Source organism: Oryzias latipes, chromosome 17 (assembly GCF_002234675.1).
Source record: "Oryzias latipes chromosome 17, ASM223467v1".
NCBI classification, from domain to species: Eukaryota; Metazoa; Chordata; class Actinopteri; order Beloniformes; family Adrianichthyidae; genus Oryzias; species Oryzias latipes.
The window spans coordinates 22,889,272-22,911,216 of NC_019875.2; the positions used below are offsets into that span (position 1 = coordinate 22,889,272).

The 21,945-nt window shown below is 39.4% G+C and overlaps 1 protein-coding gene across 1 annotated transcript in view; it reads left to right on the forward strand.

Moving 5' to 3' along the window:
- Positions 1-964: 964 nt before the first annotated feature.
- Positions 965-21,945, forward strand: part of LOC101173740 (neurocan core protein) — a 38,148-nt gene continuing 17,167 nt past the window's right edge. The window contains exons 1-11 of the mRNA XM_023965056.1: positions 965-1,593; positions 11,791-11,885; positions 13,191-13,394; positions 14,700-14,882; positions 15,299-15,473; positions 16,638-16,765; positions 17,178-17,462; positions 17,836-17,979; positions 18,108-18,176; positions 18,247-18,404; positions 18,476-18,626. Of these exons, the coding sequence (XP_023820824.1) occupies positions 11,813-11,885; positions 13,191-13,394; positions 14,700-14,882; positions 15,299-15,473; positions 16,638-16,765; positions 17,178-17,462; positions 17,836-17,979; positions 18,108-18,176; positions 18,247-18,404; positions 18,476-18,626 (1,570 nt within the window). The 5' untranslated portion in view covers positions 965-1,593; positions 11,791-11,812. The remainder of the gene's footprint in view (positions 1,594-11,790; positions 11,886-13,190; positions 13,395-14,699; positions 14,883-15,298; positions 15,474-16,637; positions 16,766-17,177; positions 17,463-17,835; positions 17,980-18,107; positions 18,177-18,246; positions 18,405-18,475; positions 18,627-21,945) is intronic.

A 21,945-nucleotide genomic window follows, 5' to 3' on the forward strand; every position in this document is an offset into this window, starting at 1 on the left:
TGAGTATAGCAGTATATTTTTAAATCCAAACAGAAAACAGAGCATTCACTTTTATTCTTGCTTCTGTTTTTGTCTGTCAAGAGAGTGAAATAGTGCTTCTGCTATGTTTCATGTTTGTCTGCACACAATTTGGAAGATGTCATTGCTCCAAGAAAACATGTTTAACAGTTTTGTCAGTGCTACCAGAGGTTTGTGTAAAATTGTAGTAAAATAAAACTGTATTTTAATATCCAGCATGTTTTTTTTTCTTGTATTCTTTGCTGCAGGATGTCTTGATGATTCTGTATTAGCAATTGGAGTTTGAATACAAATTGTGCAAAAAAGGCTAATCAACTGAGTTTCTGCTGTAAAGTAAATGTTTTATGGAAGAGTGCCAAAATAAATTTTGAATTAAAGACATTAAATTCTCTAAAAGTAATTATCTAAATGAAAATGTCTATATTTGCTAATATTATTATTGATTTGTATAACATCTTAGTTTAGTTTAGTTAATATTCACTATATTTAATGAATCTAATGAGATTTAAGTATGTACTGTTTGCTGCAGCAGCAGCAATACGCAAGAATTGGGCTGAAGAAATAACCCAAGTTTTTTAAAGAGTGCAGAGTATTTTTGCATTACAGGCATCTTGAAAGACTGATAGATTAAGAGGAGGCTGCTCCTCCTCTACTTGTGGTTTATCACTGACAAGGATCAGTGTAGGAGCTGGACCTCAGGTCACGCAGCCTCAGATGACAGTCTTCAGACTGTAGTGAATGCTATTGGGTTTCCTTTAATTCTTTTGCAATTTAGGGATGTTGGAGGATTTGGTGGCAGCTGTGTGTGTTTTCACTGATCAGCTGTTATGCTTAAATCTGCTCAGTCTGAGTCAAATGCACCCCCCCCCTCCACACACACACTTATGCGCACATTAACAGTTAAAGTTTGATTTAAACAGAAGGCGGGAGCTTCATGGTTTGGGACTTCTATCAAATCCAGAATGTGTGTGGATATGTGGGGGGACATGAGGAGTTCAGCCGCTGGTCACTGTAAGCTCACGTGTGGATTCCACTTCACAGACACCAGATCAGCGTTTGAGGTTTATGCAGGAATCGGATTATGCTCTCATGATAAAGTCCACCCCCGTCTCCTTTTCACCCCCACTCTCCCCTCCCATCCCCTATTGAACGGGGGCGCTGCGTCTGCCTGTCCCCGCTTGCCTTTGTTCAAACCGATGCTGCTTCTGTCCCTCAGTGCTGCTGCTGCTGCTGGTGCGGAGGGGGGGGGCAGAAGGACCACCTTGCTGTTTGCGCGCCCGTGCGTCACCCTCTCTGCTGTGATCTTGCAGATATCAGTGTCTGGGGGGATGACCGGCGGTGCGGACTGCTGCTGCTGCGCGGAGAGGATCATGTGGAAGAAGGAGTGAAAAGTCCCGAGACGCACTCCTCCAGCTCTCCTCCACAAAGTGCTGCTTCACCCTTTTTTCTCTCTCCTCCACCCGACTCTTCTGCTCCCGCCGGCAGCTGCTGGGAGCACCTTCGCTGAGGCGCAAAGCTTTCGCTGTCATTCCTGAAGGCTGCACCAGCGACGCGCACCTTGTTCCTTCAGAGACGGTAAGAGAGCCGGCGCACGCACGCTTCATGAAATCAGTCATTTGGTCAGTGTGTCACCGCTCAAACCGCTGGAGGCGCTTATGACATCGCTCATCTGCATGTGCTCATTCATTGGGAGGGATTTTACCTCACGAAGCAAACCTCCACTTTTGGCGAAACTTGGACTAAGAATGAATCGGTGATTCGGTCCAACCCCACACACCCACGCGCCATGTGAGCATATTCAGCTGCAATAAATAAAAGCGATTAAATGATTTTTAGTGACTGATCCTCCTCCAAGCGGCCACGGCATCAATCTGAAACAAATCCCTGGATATTTTTTATTGAGCAGTCTTTAAAAATGATCTGTATTGTACTACCAGGTTTGTGCGTAAATCCTCACCTCAGCAAGTAGCCTAACCTTGTCTGTTTGTCCTCTTTGCTTCCTCTGCCAAGAATCACATCTTTCTTTCTTTCTTTCTTTCTTTCTTTGATGGATTCCTTCTGGTTTCTTGATGCTTGGCAAGCCTGCTTTGTACATCAAAGCGTTTTCAGGTGAAAATTAACAGGAATTACAGTCAAAATTTGGTCAGAGATTCTTCAGAGCAACTGCTGATCATGTTGATCTTTACAAAACCTCAACTTTAAGATGAAAATAAAACAATGAGTCTGACAGTTTGGTGGGCAGCAGGGATCCTGGAGGGTCGTGTATGGAGTAGTGCCTCCTCTGTAAACAAACACTGCATGGACAAATCCCAGTGAAGGGGGACAACAGTTTGGGTCACCTTGACAAATGAGGTGTATTGTCTGATTGTCGGAGACAATGAAAGCCCCTGTTGCCCCATTAAAGCCCATCCCGCTTCTGTTCATCAGTCTGGAGGAGTCCAAGTCTTTTCTTCTATTGTTGTTTTAGTATGCCCACCACCAGCTGTGTGTCAGCATGCCATGAAGCTGGACGGTGTTAACTAAGCAGCATTGCATTAAGCTGAAGCAGGAGTTTGTGTTTGTGATAGGTGCAACCAGATCAGTGAAGTAAAGTGAATGTGAGGATGAAATGAAGCCGAGGGACCCAGCTGAAAGTTTACAGGGCTGTCGGGATGCGGGTGCTGCAGAGAAGGAATTCTGTGGACTGTCATGAGGCCAGGCATGCATGCACGCTGTAGTTGCGTGTGTGTTAATGTGAGTTTACAGATGGCTGCACTCATACGAGGAGAGGGATCAGGGAGCAGCGTGGATAGGAGCAGCATCCAGTTCTAAAATAGAGTACAGTCATCTGCCTGGAGACCAGCTATTGCCCAGTCAGCCCCAGTCTGTGTCATTATGTCCAAATATTAAAACTATTTCAGATACGCCATTTTTTAGAAGAATCCTCCCTTGTGTTCCCTGTGTTAATTAAACTTGTTTTTTGCTGCTGTACATTAAAAAAGGTTCATTGTATTTTAAGTTTGTGGGGTTACTAACATAACAGTGCCAATTCCCGCTAATATACGATAAATGCCACATTTTTACCCTCTCTGAAAATAAATTTTTTCTGTGTTTTTTTTAACATGTTCTTGTGGCGTTTTTGTCATGATGGAGGACATATATGTAAAGAAAATGTGTCTTTATATTGCATTTCTAAGTATTTATTTATTCAAATTGTTGTTAGTCAGGAGCAGATAAAAATGCAGTTGGAAAAAACTTGTAAGCATGATGTACAAGATACTACGACAAGCCATAAGCTCCTTGATCCACTCCATTCTGATGCATCTGCTTGTAGACGACTAGATTCCCGTACGTCTTCTTTTCCCTCGTCTGAGCTGGCATCTGGCTCAAAAATGCACAGCTGGATGGCTCTGACAACGCTCACCATTTTTGTTTTTGATGTTAGGTTGCGGGTGTGAGGGGCTGTAAGCTAGCAGGAGAGAGTGTAAATAGATGGTTGGTGGGAAATGGTGGCAGGCTTCCTCCACACTAACGGTTCGACCCACAACTCAGAAGCAAATTTTTAATGAACTCCTGCTGCTCTGCAGAAACTATGTCCTAGAAGATGACACGTTTTTTGATTTAGGCTGAAAATGGCAAAATCATAATCAAAAGACCACTGGGAACACTTTTGCAATAGATCAAAAGATGATTAGAAGTGGGACTTTAATGAATTAAAAAGACGGTTCAGTGATGATGCTTTCAAGTGTTTAGAATTTTCACCACTTTTACAAATTTACCCGGCAGTGCATTTCCAACAAAAACCAAAAGTAATTCAGAATTGGGATTTTATAATACTCTCGGCAGTAAAAAATGCAGACTCTAATATGTCATTTACGTGATTATGGCGTCTATTTCTCCCCTAATACAGTGTTAATAGCTAACTGAATGGGGTAATATAAATGCAAATGAGGAACAGTACTCACTTATAGCAGCCAAGTTATGATCAGATAAGCTTCACCTATGACAGAGAGACAAGCTTCGTGAGAGGCTGCCCTAAAACAGATGGGTTTTGTTTGGATCACATGCTGTGTGGTGAGGAATGCTGCATCGTACAGGTCTAAAGGTGAACTCTGTAGGTCATTCCAGCCTGCATGGAGCAATGCTTGAGGTTAACAATGACTTTTCAGTCAGAGAAGTAAAAACGCTCATTCTTTTCAGCACTGGACAGCTCCCAAATCTCACGTGGTCCTGTTTGACATGGAGCTGAGAATGCTGCACTGTTGGAGGTGCTGGATGTGGATTTAATCTGAAGCTCTGCCTCCCACTACTCCTTAGAATATTAAAAGCCCCTTTACAGAGTGTGTGTCCCGTTACCAAAACCCCAAAGGGGATTGGACACACCAGTCCATCAATCAACATCTGTCTTTAGGCCGGGAGGGACTAAAGCAACCCACCAGGCCAATCATTAGCAGCGTAAATGTGAGCGCAGCTGAACAGCTCACCCACACAAAGAAAGAGGTCCCATTCTTTGTGTTTGGCCGGAGCTCTCCTTCAAGGGTCTAGTGGAAGACAAATGTTGTTGGATAAGAAGTTATTGGGAAGTTTTATCAGCTTATTATAATAAAAACCTGCACTGAAGCTAATGTTTTTGGGGTTTGATGCTATGATCAGCTGTCAGAGTCAGACTGTGAGCATTTGGCTTTGGCGATAAACACTTGAAGGACAGTGCGTTCCCCCCCCACCCTTTCCTCGCCTCATTGGTATTCCACAGACTCAGCACATCATTAAAGAAGTGGAATCTTTGGATGAAGTCCCGCCAGTCTGTCCATGCTTGTATCCGTTGTTCAACCTCATTTCCCTGCTGTTTGCTTTTCTGAACATCATTCTCTTCAGACAGAAATGTGGCCCGGCTGCAGACCTCAATTTATGCTTCAGTCGATGCAGAAACTGTGCGCATCTGTGGGACCTCAAGTTTAAAGACACCAAAAGCCTAACCCTGCTTCTTACACCTGGTCCCTCATTAGTTTCCTTCTAATAGCCAACCTAAGAACTTTAACCTTTAACCTCTAATAAAATCTTCTTTTTACAGATTTCCTTTAACTTTACCAGTAACACAATAAAAATGATAGTTTTTAACTAATTAAAACATTACTTTAAAAACTTTCAGGACTATTCTGTACCACATTTAAAACCTTTTGGAGCTGATGTTTCTTTTTGCATTTTGTTTACGCTTTGTGTTTTGGCAGACTCACACGAATATTTGTGAAACTAAACAGCAGACAAACCAATAGCAGTCATGGGAAGGATTTTAAAAATTGTGACATCTACCCAAACACCGGTTTTCTTCAACTTAAAGAGCATAACAGAGCTTGGATCTTTTAAATTTTGGGGACTGTATGTAAATAGTAGGAAAATGAATGATGATTCATCGGTTAAACAATTTGTGTAGGTTTTAGGTTTATTGTGCACATCAGCTGGAAACTCAAAAATGTGTCTCTTATCTAGCCTCAAAACTGCTTCAAGAACAATCAGCAAAAAAAAAAAAGGTTTTACTTAAAGACCTACTTAGATGAATTTTTTTTTTTGGTGTTTTCAACACTTTCTTGTAGCATTTTCCTAATGACAAATATTGAATTGAATTGAAATTAGAAAACATGTTGGGGGGGCACAAGCTGCCTGCTTCACTTCCCTATGGAGCCCATTTTATCTCAATGGCCTGTCATTCTACTTAGCAAAAGATACAACATAGAGCTTTTGATTTGTGTTTATTACTCTATAAACATATTTTAGTGGTTAGAAAAATGGATTGATGCACACATGTAAAGTTGCATGTCAAGGTTTTATCAGCAGATGTTTAAACAACAGTCAAAAATAGAGCTATTTTGCTTTCAATATTCAGTTGCTTAGTTTGCGTCTTACTTTAACAGAAACAGTTAATAAAGATCAATACAAAACCTCCTGACCTTTAAAGACTAAATATCGATGTTGCAGATAAAGATGGAGGCAAAATCTTCTGTGATATGAAAGCGATAGAGACAAAGCTTTTTTTGTTGATCCATCTTTAAAACATTCTTCTTGTAAAATCCAGTAGGGCAACATTTAATTTTTCTCAGCCATTTTCAAAGGAACCACGTGTCTGCTAGACAGTCTTGTGGGTCTCTTTCAGTCAGATATAATTGAATCAAGAAACTTTTGTTCCGTGCCACAATGCCACATGGATCAGTTACCTTTGTGGATTGAAAAGATTTAAGTCTCTGAACTGAAACAATGGCTTCTCTGAATACTGCAGCCCAAGCCTAAATTGTTACACATGGATTTTAGTATTTGAACAATACACGATTTCTTTTTCTGTAACAAGAAAATGTTTCCTTTGTCACAAAAGGGCGATTGGTTGGAAATCAATAGAACTGATTAATCCCTTTGAGGCTGCTTTCCGTTTCCTCTGAAAGTCACAGTATGTGGCGGCACTTCCCAAATGTACATGTATAGGAGCACACGTGAAATGAATAGGATTCCCCTGTGTGTTAGAGAAGCTAATTTAATTAGGTTTATTTTCCAACTCACACTTGACTACATCAAGTAACTCATCCAAACTTATATCCTCAAAACAAAGTCAGGAAGCGGCAGGAAGAGGTGGAGTGAGAAAAGAGCATCGCAGAGCATCTGCTGCAGGTCAGTTGACCGTAGCTTCACAGCAGCTTAATGACACTAGACGTTGGGAACAGATGGCTTTATAAGAGCTGTCAGTCTCTAACAGGTATTGTTGACACATGCATTAACCCTTTACAACCTCATTTTGAAAACACTTACTGAAAACTGAGGGTCTTCTGGAGAGCTTGAAGCTGTCCTCCTGAAACGGCTTCTTCTTCTACTAGTCTTAAAAGACAGAAAACAATTTTCTTTTGGGCTTTTACTGTGGCTGAGTAATTAACGATGGGGATGTTTCTTTAGTTAATTACTGAGTTGTAACAAACCCAGAGAGGCACTCCTGTTCTTTCTTTTTGTATTGATTAAAATAGATCCACGTTTCCTCACTTTTTTTGTTTTATAAGGTTCAAACCCTGTAACCCCTGACTCCTTTGCATAGAGCATCAATTTGGCAGACCAGTTTTCTTGCTTCATTTGAGTCCAGAGCGGCATGACTCATTAGTTCCTTTGAGTATGGTTAGTCATCATGCAGTAAAACTAAAAAACTGTGTTTGTGTGTACATAAGGCGTACCTGGTTCCTTTCACGGTTCATCTGCCAATTTTCAGCAAAAGGTCATCAACTATGCTCTAACAGGGATTTTTACATCAGACATTAAAAGTGTATTTATCTTGTTTGCAGACGGGATTAAATGTATCCAAGTCAGACCACCAAATGATTCAAAGCACCATTACATCTCCTCAGAGTGTGTTTTTTCTTTCCCAAAAAGCAAATTAAGGAGACTCGCGTAGCTTCTTCTGCAATCTCTTCCTGGAGCTTTTATCATAGTGGGTGTGATTTTCCAAATGTTGATAAGATGACCTTCCTTTTGGTTCTTCTCCTTCATCGTCCTTCCCATACCACTTTGTCTGTCACTTATTCAGTGCTGTTATTCTGCTCCTCACACTGCTGCTCTCTCGAGGTAATAGTTTTGTGAGATGTGATTATAGTTGAAGGACCATTTTTCTGTCAGAAAATCATGTGTAGACCTTTACTTTTTCTAATATGGTCCCTTAGATTGTGAGTGATTTATTTAAACCCTTTTAAACCCGAGGGTAAAATATGTGCTTAAAGTTTTTGGATATTTTATCTTTTCATAAGCTGTAAACAACTCAGTCTAAAAAAACATGTTTGGAGTTGGTCTTATGTGATGAGAAGACCATCAGGAAACTGTAAAAGCAGCTGTGTATGCTCCTGGAGGAAAGTTGTAAGTGTGGTGACTAATCACTGTGTCTTAAGGGAAATGTTTTTGCTCTTGCTATTAAAAAAAGTCATAAAAATAGATTTGAAACATGAACAACGTCGTGAAGAGAAAAAAGTGGCATACTTTAATATCAATGCTATTTCTATAGCAGGATTAAGACAAAAAAAAGATCATTTTCTTTTTATTTATCTATCTAGCTCTCCTATGGTAAAATAGTTAAACAGGCCTTTGGAAAACACAACTTATTAGCAGAGGAAAATGAATAAGGAAGAATATTAGTGTCTATTTCTGACAACAAAAAGTTCATATTTGACTGAAATGTTTTTATTTTTTTTCAAGGTAAAATTTGTCCCATTTTGCACATTTTAAACGCTTTATTATGAAGATTATTTAACACAGAATCCTCTTTATGGCATAAATAAAATATGAAACAACTTTCTCACTTGACTTGATGCTGATTTTCAAAGCAGCAGGGATGTAAACATGAAGAAAGTTTGCAAGTATTGAGTTAAAGACCAAATTAAAATTATTGCCGTTCCTTACTGAGAAAATAGCCCATCCATGGAGTCAAAACTCAAATCTTTTTTACTAATGAAGCATCACACGTTCATCCTTTCTGTTTGTAGGTGTTCTCACCTGGAATAGATGTCAGTTTAAAGGCCAATCATGTTTGCATGGTGACTAAGAACCCACTCAGGTTACTCATAGACCGGTGCCGTGCTGTTATGTAGGTCTGCCAGCCTCGTCTGTTAGCTCTCTTTACATCACTATCGGCCCGATTGCCAGCTCTGACAATGAGCCAAGAACTCACCCTATTCAAGCGGCATCATGAAAATGTGTCAGATGGACATCCACATTGAAGTCCACTGGAGCATTTTAGAGACTTCTGGCTCTTTTCTCTTCAAGACACAAGTGTGGCTGAGAGAGTAAAGAGGGGCCATTTGGAGGGAGGCGTTCACAACATCTGATGTCTGGTCTTTAACAAAAGATTGTGCTAGTTAGTATGCTGCTGCTGTGATTGCATGACCACTGCGTGTTGTAAATTCCCTCCAGTAAAACTCTGAATGGCTGCTGTCTATGTAGGCATAGAGTGCTGCACATTGTATAGCATCCATTGAGATGTCCCAAGGCTAAACTTTGGGTATTAGTAGGTGTGGCTGTTCTTGGTGGGTCCCTGCCAGTTCCAGGTTCCTAAACACAGCACTCTAATTTTCTCATTGGCAAACTCCTCTCTGTCACAACTCTCGGCAAAGACTACAGGAATTGTTTTTGAGCCGATTCAGCCGACGACTTGGGCCTTCCAAATGCAAAGAGTTCAGTGGTTTGACCCCAATCTGTCACAGCCCATCACAAGGTCCTAACCCACCTTCATAGACGATATGTCTCCAAGTGTGTGGCACAGCGGTGTCTTATCCACACCAGATCCCCCTTTCAGACGAAAAGCTGTCCACTATTAAAACCTTTGCAGCAAATTCTTTTTTAATGAAAGTATAGTTTGGGCAGAAGAATGCCTCTCTTTTGCTCAAACACTCCAGTTTTATACTGTTGAAGGTTTAACCGAGCTTTCACATGGAAAGAGGTGCCATTATTCCTGTAATTTATAAGGGTTTCAGCTGCTGTTGCATAATCTTCTTTCTAAGCATCAGGGACACAGTTGGCATGAGCTGCTGTTACCTTGGTGAATGCAAAAAAGGTTTTCTTGGATGAATTATTTAGTTTATGTAACTTCAATTGAAAGGGCCTAATGCAGAAGCAAAACGGCACCCTAAAGATTCTTCGAGCACTCCTCTGATATAAAATACGGTGTCATCATCGTAGCACTTACACAAATAAATGAATCCTCTACATGTAGTTGTGCCGTTTAACTTACAATCAGCACGGCAGAAGCAGGTTTGCTTCAAATCAAAAACCTTCATCTTCATTTCAGTGCAGCTCTGTCTCAGGCATCTCTCCTTTGAGCTGTGAAGCTTTGGGCTCTGAGCCAAATCCTCTGGCAAAGTCAGCAGCTAATTTTTGATGTGTGGTCGGATTTTCTCAGTGTTTGTGGAGTGGAAATGCTGCAGTTATGGTTTACTGCAGTAAAGCAGAAGGCAATCCAATCTTTCTGACAAATTTATAGAGGAAACGTTGCTGTAGGATGCACAGCTTAGTTTTGCCAGGAAAAGCACGATATCAGTGTTTCATTAGATTGTTTTTATTTTCTACCTTTACTTTTTCTATTTTTTAATTTTGTTTAGGATAACATTAACACACCATAATAAGATAATAACAACATTTAACCTAAATACATGTTTTTTTTCCCACCATGTTTTTAATTTTTAATTCTAATCTACTTAAAGAGGCAGGGTTATTTTCATTAACTTTTAGTATTTTCCCCTGGTTTGATTTTAGTGATGTTTGGTTTTCCTGTTATCCTGTTTAGTAGAGTTTGACTTTCAGTTCCATTCACATTTTTAATTACACCTGGGGAAAGCTAGTCTTTACTTAGCTGCTTTTCTTTAACGAAGCACCTACTCTTTAATATTAAGGTCGTCCACTTATTTTGCTCAATTCTCAGGTTGTCTTCATGTCTCCACCCTTTTGGTATTCTCCTTTGGGCATGGTCTGGTCATGTTTACCAAGTATATAAAAAAATAATAAAAATAATAATAAAAAAAAATAATTCAATTTATCTCCACCAGTGTCTGGTCTTATAACTTTGACTCCTACTACAAACAGTAATCGGGACATTTCACTGGGTTGTTGGGTTAAGTTTGGTTTGAATGAAGTCCATAGCAAACCATCTTCTCAACAGGATGGACCAAAACCATTTGCTTTGGCAAAGCACCTGCTTCCCCCCCCCCAAACACTTGCATCCAAGAAAGTTGCACACAAATTTGACTTTAACTTTGTCTGAGTAGTGACCATTGACTGTATAAGTAAATGGGACTGAGCGAGTCTGATGTTATCCATTGAAATTGGCTTATTTCGAAACAAAGTGAAGTCCATTTGGTTGCCATTTTTGCATTGCATACAGACATTGCCATATTGAAGCCAAACAATCTCAGCAAGCAGTGTTTTGTCAGGATTGGTCTGAGTCAACGTTTCTATGGCAAACACTCTCTCCAAGCAGTAAAATTAGATCTGATGCATTTAATGGCTGTAGTAAAAACAGTTTTATGTGACTCACTACATGTGTGTATTTGTTAATAGGAAAACTAGGTTATTCTGTTTAAGAATAAATCAGGTAAGATGTGAATCTACTAATGACAGAGTAAGTACTTTACATTTGTTTTTCTTCCTTTGCTTAACATTCAATTCTTTTTTTCATGGTTTTCTATATAAACAGAAGAAATGATAATTTTCCGTCACAGTTCCCTGTGATTTGACGTTGTCTAATTGGTTTTGACAAGATTTGACAAGGTAATGAGTTATTCCTGTACACGACCTTTCATCTGGTCAAACAAACGTCACAACATGGTTTTGGCTGGAAAAAAAAATCAACAATGGATTGCTTTCTTATAATCCTTTTTAAACGTTTTAATTTTCGTTTTATTTTTTAAGGATTTTATTAGGGTGCTTAAGCATAAATGTTAGTTTGTGCACTTCCATAAGCAGCTGTCTAAATTTATATATAAAGCTAAAGCTGTATGGTTTTAAATCTGTCGAAATATCTGCTAAAATAAATAATACTTGGCTGCATGCTGAGTGTTTTTTGTTTTGGCATCCTAGGCTGAATAAGTTTTGGTGATGCTAACAAATAAAAATGTACAGTCTTTTTTTTATTATTAATTTGAAAAGGAAGGTCTAATAACATTCTGCTTCAATTATCTTTTTCTACAAAGGACTCGAAAACTACTTTAAATACCAGAATACGAAGATCTATTTTTCGGCCATAAAAATGATCTTTTTGTTTTTCTTCCTTCTCTCTAAATTTTCTAGACTGTTTCTCAGCAGCACAAAGATGGTGGCTGCTAACGGCACAGCTGGGCTGCAGATCCTGCATGTGCTTTTGCTGCTGCTCTCTTCAGGCTTGGGTGAGTTTCCCATCTCCAAGCTTAACTTCTTGTCTTTTCTTTGGCTTCCTTTACAAGAGAAAAATGAATCAGGAAGAAATAAATGAGTTGATTTATCAGTGATGTCTTTGAGCAGGTGAACTTGAGGAAGGCTAAGGGGGAGAAGGGAAGAAAAGGTTCATGAGGAGGAAAAAGGGAGAAATAGATTGGGGGGCTTTAAATTGAAGAGGGAGAACAAGATGAATCAGAAGACAGAACAACCCCTTCTCACATGAACCTTTACATGGATTAAACCAGACAGGTCTGTGTTCATGTGACTATTTGAAGCTCAGACTGACATAGCGGGGATGTTTGCAGACATTCTAGAGAGCGACTGAGCTGGAACTCATCCAAAGTAATTTATGCAAGTTGAGTCATCCATCTGTTCTATAACAACCATGTATTAAATTCACAATTATGGAACAAGAGACAGACAAGCTCTGAGCTGATGTTGTGGTTAGGGTACTGCAGGTCCTTCAAGCAGCTGTGTCTACAATTCTTTAGCACGGGTGTATGAGTAATGTTTCAGAAGCTGGCATTCTTTTTTTTCTGCCCAAATAACAAATGTTTCAGGTGTCTGTCTGCAAACATGGTAATGAAATTGCAAAGAGTCTTAGGAGTCTCTTGGAAACACAACTTGGTTTGAGCCCACGCACATATTTTATATACTTTTTTGGTCTTCTTCCACTTTGTCTGGAATATAGTATGATGACAAAGTATTGAGAATCACCTCTTTTCTTTCTATTACACTGATAAAGAAGCAGTCTTGTCACAATATTATAATTAGTTTTCTTTCCAAATGCATTACAGCACCTTTCTGATTCATTCTCAGTCTGTTTTTCTAAAACTGAAATATCCTATGAAGATAAGAATCTCCATCCTTTGGTCCTTTGATAAAAGCAACCACAAACACATAACTAATTTGCGCTGCTTTGGTTGCCACTACATGAAGAATGGTAATGATAACACAGTCTGACAGGCATATAATAGCATTTTTTTTGCCACAACAAGGTGATTCCCAAAGAGTCATTTGTCAAAAATCACTTGGCAATTTGTTTTCTCCACTTTGGTGTCTCCTCCAAACATCTGGTTGACTGACATGTCAAGGATGTTTGGAAGAAATGTGGGCATGTAGGCATGTCGTGGGATACTTTAGGAAAAAATGAGCTCCTTTACCACACACTAAAATATGAAATAAAACATTTTTACAGGAAATTTGTTTTGGTTGCTCAGTCCTCAAAAGTTGAATTACAAGCTCTTGATTGGTTCATTGTCTGTCTTGCCTAGGTGGAGCCTCATCGATTGTGAACATGCGCAGAATAATGCATCAGACAGAAAAACAAATGCTTGCTGGTACAGCTGTTCTCCCGTGTGCCTTTACCCTCCAAACCAGCTCCTCCATCCAGACTCCAAACATCCTGTGGACTCACACCAGGCCACCGAGTGGAGGAGAAGATGCTCCTCAGGAGCAAATTGTTCTTTCTGCTAAAGGTTAAAAAAAGATCAAACTCATTGTCTTTAACTATGCATTTTTTCATTACTGATATTACCTTAAATCAAATCAATATTTATTTATATTGCACTTTTCATACCTAACGTAACACAAAGTGCACCTCAGACATGTGAGATGTACTAAGAGTTAAAAGGTTTAGTGTACCCCTGCAAGAATTAGTGGGAAACTTTACAACAGGCCCCATAAAAAACACATTTAGCTTTTCTTAAACAGATTGAGGCAGGCTGAGCATAGAATGTCTGAATGTGCTTTCACTCTCAATGTAGCAAATTAATGAATCAAGTTATTTTGGTGTCTTGTTTTAATCAGCAAAAATTGTTTCTCAGTAAGCTATATAGTTTAAATATAACTCATGGAACCCCAGATCTGGAAAGAAAGACATCACAGAGGTGCTAAACATTGCAGCACAGGCGCAGGCTCTAACTCCTAAATCAACAGAGGCCAGGATCTACCACACCAGGCAGGACTTGAGGTAAAAACCGAGCAGGGAGATGCTCGCAGGCAGGGCATACATGGAATACCATAACCAAGAGGCCAGCTTGGTGTACAGACACATCTGGACTAAAAGTCCCAACTTAAAGATGGGAAACACCTGCAAAGGTAGTTGAAAATGATCAAGCTCCTTTGGGATTTAAAATACCAAGATAAAATAGTAATGGCTTACAGACTGGACAAAGTAGGGCTGGACAAGAGGGAGAACAATGTTGTGATGTTAGGTAACAAGTTGAAGAGATGGAAACATTAAAGAGCTGGATAGAGTATAAAAAGATTAAAAATACTACTGGCTGAAGGAGAGCAAAGAAAAAAAAATGTGGAAAGTGAAGGAAAAAGTGTTTCCTGCGGTCATTAGAACACTCAGGGTTATGACCCCCAAACCGGGAGAGTGGCTTCAGGAGATTCCTGGAAATACTTTTGAAATCTTCGTCCAGAAGGGTGCAATAGTAGAAACAGCTAAGATACAGTGCAGGATGCCCTCACAGAACAGTCAAACAGTAGGATTTAAACTCAGAGTTAAAGCTTGTGCTTCATGACAAGCAAAAAAAACAAGAGTAATTAATCCAGCAAATTAATGTTTATAAACTTCTATCTAACTCATAAGAAGGAAGAATCAGAGTAGATTAAGTTTACTCTTGGAAAAGTGTTTGTCACAGAGCCACATTGTAGGTGAAGTTGTAGTTTTAGAGCCTTTAATTCTACACACTTTTAGAGTTAATGACGCTTTCAAAAGCTTCAGGATGCCAGCAAACACTTGTAATGAAAGAAGCTTTCTTTGTGTGCCAAAGGTGATGTAATCAAGGTGAATAAGGCTTTCAGTGGCCGCATCATTCTGCCAGGATACACTGCCAATCCTCTGAATGCTACCATGGAGATCTCCAGCCTCCGTATCAACGACTCAGGCACTTACCACTGTCAGGTTGTCATTGGCAACGACTATGAGAGAGACACTGTGGCCCTGGTGGTCTCGGGTAAGTCTTCAGGCCCTGATGAGAGTTTAATTATTTGAAATGTTCAGTGCCACAGATTCACATTGGAGGGATTAAAACTGAGAAATCAGCATGTTTTTCTTTGTGTGTAATCAAGTGAAGCATGAATTTTTCAGCAAAAAACGGGTTCCAAAGAATCACAGCTTTTTAGGTGCATAAAACACTTTTTCATCAATAATTAATTAATGAAGCTTAATATTCTCACTGAATGTGTTACATTTAGCAGTTTTCAGGCCAACAAACGTGCAATTCTACAAACACAACTAAATATTTACAATAAATGAAAATAACTCCCATTATTAAAAATCATCTCATTATTAAATATATGATACGATGATCTCTTTTTCATCTGATCAGTGAAACAGAAACAGTGTAATAACACCTGTCTTTGTTTGTAGGTGTAGTGTTTCACTACCAGGCTCCCAACAGTCGCTACGCCCTCACATTCAGAGATGCCCAGCAAGCGTGCCAGGAGAACTCCGCTCAGATAGCCTCAGCAGCGCAGCTGTGGGCAGCCTACCACCACGGCTTTGCCAGCTGCTCAGCTGGATGGTTAGAGGATCAGACTGTCCGGTGAGGACACAAAACACGTTTGCTTTCTATGCAACACTCATGTTGAATTAAATACTAGATGTAATGAATGTTTTCAGTGTAAGGATTTATCACCCGCCAACATACAACCATTTTTATTATTTAGCCAAGAATTTTTTATATCTGTTACATACTCCCACGCCACTAAAAACATACATATTTACATTATATTTTTAAAAGCAACCAAAACATGAATGACAGCCACCTATGCAGCTGAAACTAAAAATAAACAAGACATGGGATCTAGAGAGTCTGTGGTTTCAAAATCTTCTGGTAAATAGATTCTGTTTGTTCATATGCAGATGTCTGTTTACCGCAATCAAATCATTTTATTGCTTTGAATGGCTGGTTAGCCTACAAGATAGCTTACAGACACATTTTTATCCGTGCCAATTTCCTTCTCCTAGGCTCATTTGCATTTATGATTTTGTCTGGCACCAAAAATCCAGAAACAAGACACGTGTTTCACTCCTAAGGCTGGAACCTGTGAAATTCCAATATATTTTGCATTGTCACCAAATTAAATTTTTTTATTTCTCAGCAATAGAATATATGATGAACAGTCTTAAAGATTTTTTTACTCTTTTAGCTGAAGTGTTGTCAAATTCACATTTAAAAGGAATCTGACACTTTTCTGTGGTTTTTGTTTATGTTTTGCCCAAAGCTGGTAACTTCTTGCACAGTAAACTGCTTATTTTTTGAATACTTGAAGCTTTCTTTAAGCTTTTACCAAATGATCTTGAAATCCTAAAAACAAATGTTATTACAACCAAAAAGTACAATTAAAAACCCACATCCATGTAAGCTATATATATATTGTTTAAAAATAAAAGGCATTGTTTTTATAAATTATTTTTCTTTGAATTTTAATAAATCAATCTTTTATTTTTCATTTTATAATCCTCAGAGTTTTGTTTTTAATTATATTTGTTTTCAAAAAGGTAATTACCTCTTTATATACAGTATTCTAATTGTGTCCTTTATGTGTAAATTCATTATTACCTGACCTTCAAAAACAATTAAAAAAACGTTGACTGTAGAGCTTTGTGTGCTAAAACGCTCACAATTATGTTGTTGGTTTCTTCATAATAGATTTAAATAACAAAGTTAACCCCAGTTGTGACTTGCACATGTTTGTGTCTGCAGTTATTCCGTGCAGCAGCCTGAGCTTGGTTGCTATGGACACGAGGAGTATTCTGCCGGAGTGAGGAATTATGGGAAGAGAGACCCGAAAGAGCTGTTTGATGTGTACTGCTTTGCTAACGAACTGGATGGTAAAAACACAAAAAGACACAACCAAAAACCCATTAGCCTTTTTGCTTTTGTTTGCTAATTTTTTTTTAAATTATCCATCACTCCAGAGTAAAACAAAGACACACCGATGGCTTGATTTTGTTTGGAAATGATTAAAAAAGAAAATCTATTATTTAGATTTTCTAGTTTGAAAATAGATTAAAATATGTGAGATAGTAGTCTAATATGTCAAACCAGGACAAACATTTTTTTTGTCCCACTTCTGTTGACCAATAAATATCTGTTATTTAAACATGCATGCAGATCCTAAAAAAACAGCACCTTTTATGCAAAGACGGAATAAATTGTGTATATTTCTATCTAAATTTATTATTTTTAAACATTAATCATCTGCTTGTTGAGAAGTCTTGGTGTGGTTTCTTCCTCCTCCAGGTGAAGTGTTCCACTCCTCGGTCCCAGACAGATTATCACTGTCTTCAGCCTCAGACCGTTGTGTGTCCCTTGGGGGCCAGCTGGCAACGGTGGGACAGCTTTATCTAGCCTGGAGGGCTGGTCTGGACAGCTGTGCCCCAGGCTGGTTAGCTGATGGCAGCGTCCGCTTCTCGGTGACCTGGCCTCACCCAGACTGTGAAGGATCCCAGCCTGGAGTTCACACTGTGACGCCAAACAGCACGGCTAACAACGCCACAAGACTGTATGATGCCTACTGCTACAGAGGTAGAATTACAGTTTTATCATACCTAACAAACATAGCTGTTTTATTCACAGTAAATGTACAAATTGATAAAGATCTTTTTTTTAAAAAAGGCAATCAGAAATTCTGACATAAATTCAGTTTAAACATTAGTTAAAAAATAACAGCCTTTAGAGCAATTATAATGACAATAACAGTCATTTCTGTTAACGCGGCCAATGTAATGTATTTGAGAGCTGTGAGATTGGCAGACAAAAGGAGAACGGGTAACGTTAAACATCAGTGTCCTCAGCTGCCAGTGCCGGATCCTGCGCTGACTGTTATTGCCATTTTCATCTAAATTAAACCATATGTGTGGACACTTGAGCACTAAACTCCTTTAAACCTGGCTTTTAGGTAAAGTGGAAGAGATGGCTTCTGTTTCTCAGATCTACAGCTCCCTGTGGAAGCCCTGGAGCTATCTCACAGGCTCCAGTGACGCTGACTCTGCAGCGACAGATGGATCCAACCTGACTACACAACAAACCACTACGATCAGAGGTTTGACACTCATCTGTCATGGGCACTACAGTTGTTTGTCATTTATCAGCTGGTTAACTGAAGATTCAATCCAAATCAAACAGGAAAACAAAATGACATTAATTGGTTTAATTGCACATTATTCTTAGATGACAACGTTTCATCAAACTGGACCGGACTGGTTGAGCTGGAGGACGACCCTTCTCTTCACTCCACTTGTAAGTCTGCACTGAGGTTAGACTGATGTCCAAAAATGACTGAAATAATTGGTCACTCTACCATTTGAAGCCACAGACCCCTGGTCCTCAGAGTCTTCAGGGTCATTTGTGACCCTCCAGCTGATGCCAGGACAGAGCTCTTTTGACTGGGGTGACCCAGCAGAGGCCGGCCCAGATTCTAAGGAGTTTCTTCGACCTCCAGTCCATCCAACCCCCACAGAGAAAAAGGTTTCATGATCTTCTTGGCATTTTAAACATTTAAAAAAAAGAATTGTTTGAATCAAGTCGAATCTCTTTAGGTGATCTCAAAAATTGTGAAGTCCATTTGGAAGCCGTGGAACTATCTGGCAGGGACTGACGATGAGGCGGGAACCCAGGCACCAAATGCAGAGGAAAAGGACACAGCAACAAAAGAAACTAACTCAAATCCTTCCAGTGTAGCATCACCAGGTGAATAATTTCTGTCTTCTTCTTCAGCTTGTTAATAATTGCCCAGTAAAAGAAATTTTCTATCTGCTGTTTTCTTTTTGCTGCTTTGTTCTTCTTCTATTGTATTTTGTGTTTAAGGAATTGCAGGGAAGAGGTGAAATTAGGAAAAGGGATAAAAGGATGGTGGCTCATTGGCAGCTTTTTTTCCCAGGCATTGATTGATGAGAAGCTTAATATGATAGTAACCGGTATTCAAAGAATTAGTACAAGAATTAGTATGCCTTTAGAAAACAGGGGTGCAGCAGCTTTCTTTTAGTGGACTGTGTGATGGCAAGAATGTGTACCCTGAAAGTCTGAAGATAAACTGAAGTCCCGTTGACCTTTTCTCAGGAGCTCGTCCTGCCTCTCCTGCAGATACACTAACAAGCTGTGATTGATGCCAGGTGTGACAGGCAAGGAGTTCCAGCTGTTAGCATCTGGTCTCCTCAAAATGTGCCTGCCCTCTGCAGACAGTGCTAGCATGTGAGCTGCGGTGCTGAAATCAATGGGATTGTCTTTGGCTTGATAAAGAAAAAGCATTAAATAAAATGTACTAGTTATGATAGAAGATGTCTACCTTATTTTTCTTTTTCTGACAAAAGAGAAGCTTCATAAAAAAAATACCTTTTGAGCAAAACCACTGTTAATAAAACAGCCTTAATAAAAAAAGAGGTTGCTTCGGCTCACAAGTCCCTGCAGTGCTTACTGTTATAATTATATTTCTTAGTTTTTGACAGTCACACATGGATATGTAAAAAAAAAATCGGTTTTAGGGACAGACTGACATGTGTTGCTTCTCACTTTGACTTTCTAAAGCTACGTTCACACCAGTCATGTGACGCGTTCTTGTACAGCGTTTAGCATATAGTGTTCACACTAGACTGCACATGTCCGCCACCTACAGTTGGAAGAAGCTTGGTACGAAATGCAAATCTCGTGAAAAATATTCTGGGCTTGTCTTTCATAGCTCTATTCAGATATATGAAAGACTTAGTGTTCTATAAGTCTGGCCGAGCACAAACCACAATTATTAATTTCTCCTCCATGACCAATTTTCAAACTGCCAAATCCAAGTCCCTGATTTGTCAAAGTTCAATCATGTTTAACTTTCAACATGCATTCAATGGCAGAGAATTTTGTATGTAGAGCCTTAAAACGGGAGCTTAAATGGGTGCTGCACGGTGGCGCGGTGGTTAGCGCTCTTGCCTCACAGCAAGAAGGCCCGGCTGGGGGGTCCTGAAAAAGATCAACTGGCATGTTCTCCCCGTGGATGCGTGGGCTTTCTCCGGGGTCTCCGGCTTCCTCCCACCATCCAAAAACATGCTTCATAGGTTAATTGGCAACTCTAAACTGTCCATAGGCGTGAGGGTGAGGGTGAATGGGTGTGTGATTGTGGACATTCTACCCTGCAACAGACTGGCGACCTGTCCAGGGCATCCCCTGCCTTCGCCCACAAGTGGCCGGGATAGGCTCCAGCAGCTCTGGTCCCGTGACCCCGAAAGGGACAAAAACGGAATAGAAAATGAATGAATGAGCCTGAAAACGGTTGTAGAAACTTGTGTAGAAACATGTGAATGCAAGAGTTTTGAATGTGGACACCTGAAGTTAAAGCTAAAGTCCCATTAATTGTTACACAGCTAGTTGTGTCAAATTTGTTCTCTGCATTTGACCCATCCCCTCAAGGAGCCGTGAGCTGCAGACACAGCCAAGCTCGAGAACCATTTGATTGCTTAAACCCCCAATCCCACCCTTTAAGACTGAGTGTCAAGCCAGGAGTCATCGTTTTATTGCTTTGAGAGGCTAGCCGACCAAATAGCTTACAGACACATTTCTGACAGACACATGACACATTCAGACACGACAGACACATGACTCGGCCTGGATTTGAGCTCATGGCCTTCCAGTCTCAGGGCGGACACTCTACAACAAGGCCACTGAGCTGGCAAATATAGACACATACGCATGGACTTTTCATCGAAAGTGGTCACTTGCTGAGGTGTCAACGTAGTTCAACGTAGAATGTTCTAAACGTTTTTTAGCCATGTAATGTGTTTCACTAGGGTCAAATATGTTGCCAGAAAAGATGGCAGGAGTATTATAACCGAATAAAACATTCATGAAAGAATCAGGTATTTTTGAGAAACAGAGCTGTCCAAAAAAACTTAAATTAAATAAATGGTAAATAATTAACATTTTTTTTAAAGAAAAAAACAAAACTACAAGGTGATCACACCATAGAAAATACTGTGTTATCTGTATTATGTTCTATGTATTATGTTTGTCCAAATGCTCCCACAGGTGCCACTGTGTATGAATGCGTTTTCAAAGAGCAGGTTCAGTGTTTACCACTGCTGAGTTACAGAGCTGCTGATTCAATTCTGAGGAAATTTGTGACAGCAGTGCACTTCTTTTTTCCGAGTTTGTTGATGTGTGAAAATGTTTCTTTCAGCGTTCAATTAGGTTTTCATATTCTTTCCCTCTGAAGTCCTTCACTAAGTGATTTGTCTTTATTATGACTTTCACCGTGACTGTGAAAAAATACATTATAGTGTATAGTAAAAGGTACTTTTGAATTGATTTCTGTCTCAATTTTTTCTCATCACTTAATGGATTACCGACAATTGTGCACCAAATAAAAAAGAGTTAGTTTTTATTTTATTTTAAAACATTCACTATAGTTATTTTTTCAGTCTAAAAATATTTGCAGAGCTAGCGTGTTTGATCATCAAAAGTAAGATGCCCTACCAGTTATTTTAGAAGATACAAAAGAAGCCTATTGTCCTGAGTGGTTTGTGACGACCTGATTTAAGTTTTTAGATGAGTTTCCGCTGCCATCTTGTTAGGAAATGACATCATCAAACCCTGGCTTTTCCGAAATGGGGCAACGACATTTAATAGTTATTAGAGCACACCTAAAGAAGAAATGTTCATAGAATTAATTAGATGTCAAGTGCAAAAAATAAAATTCATTCTTAATAAACTGTCTTTTCATTGACTTGTTTGCAATCAAGCCCCCACCTTTAATTTCTAAATACCTCAAGTACGGTACCTCAAATTACCACCAGAGGCTGGTTTTAAAATATATTAGAAATTTCCATATATACAAGCCAGTGTCAATTGGAGTGTTAATATTTGATTGACAGGTTGGTGAACTTTTCTTTGCTCCATCCAATTGTCCATTTTTTAGAATTTGGGTGAGTTGGGTGAATTAAACTCAAGTCAATATGACTACATCAGGGAGTTATCCTTTCAAGATGTCTTTTGTATTTATCTTCTTATCTGCAGTGTCATGTATATAACA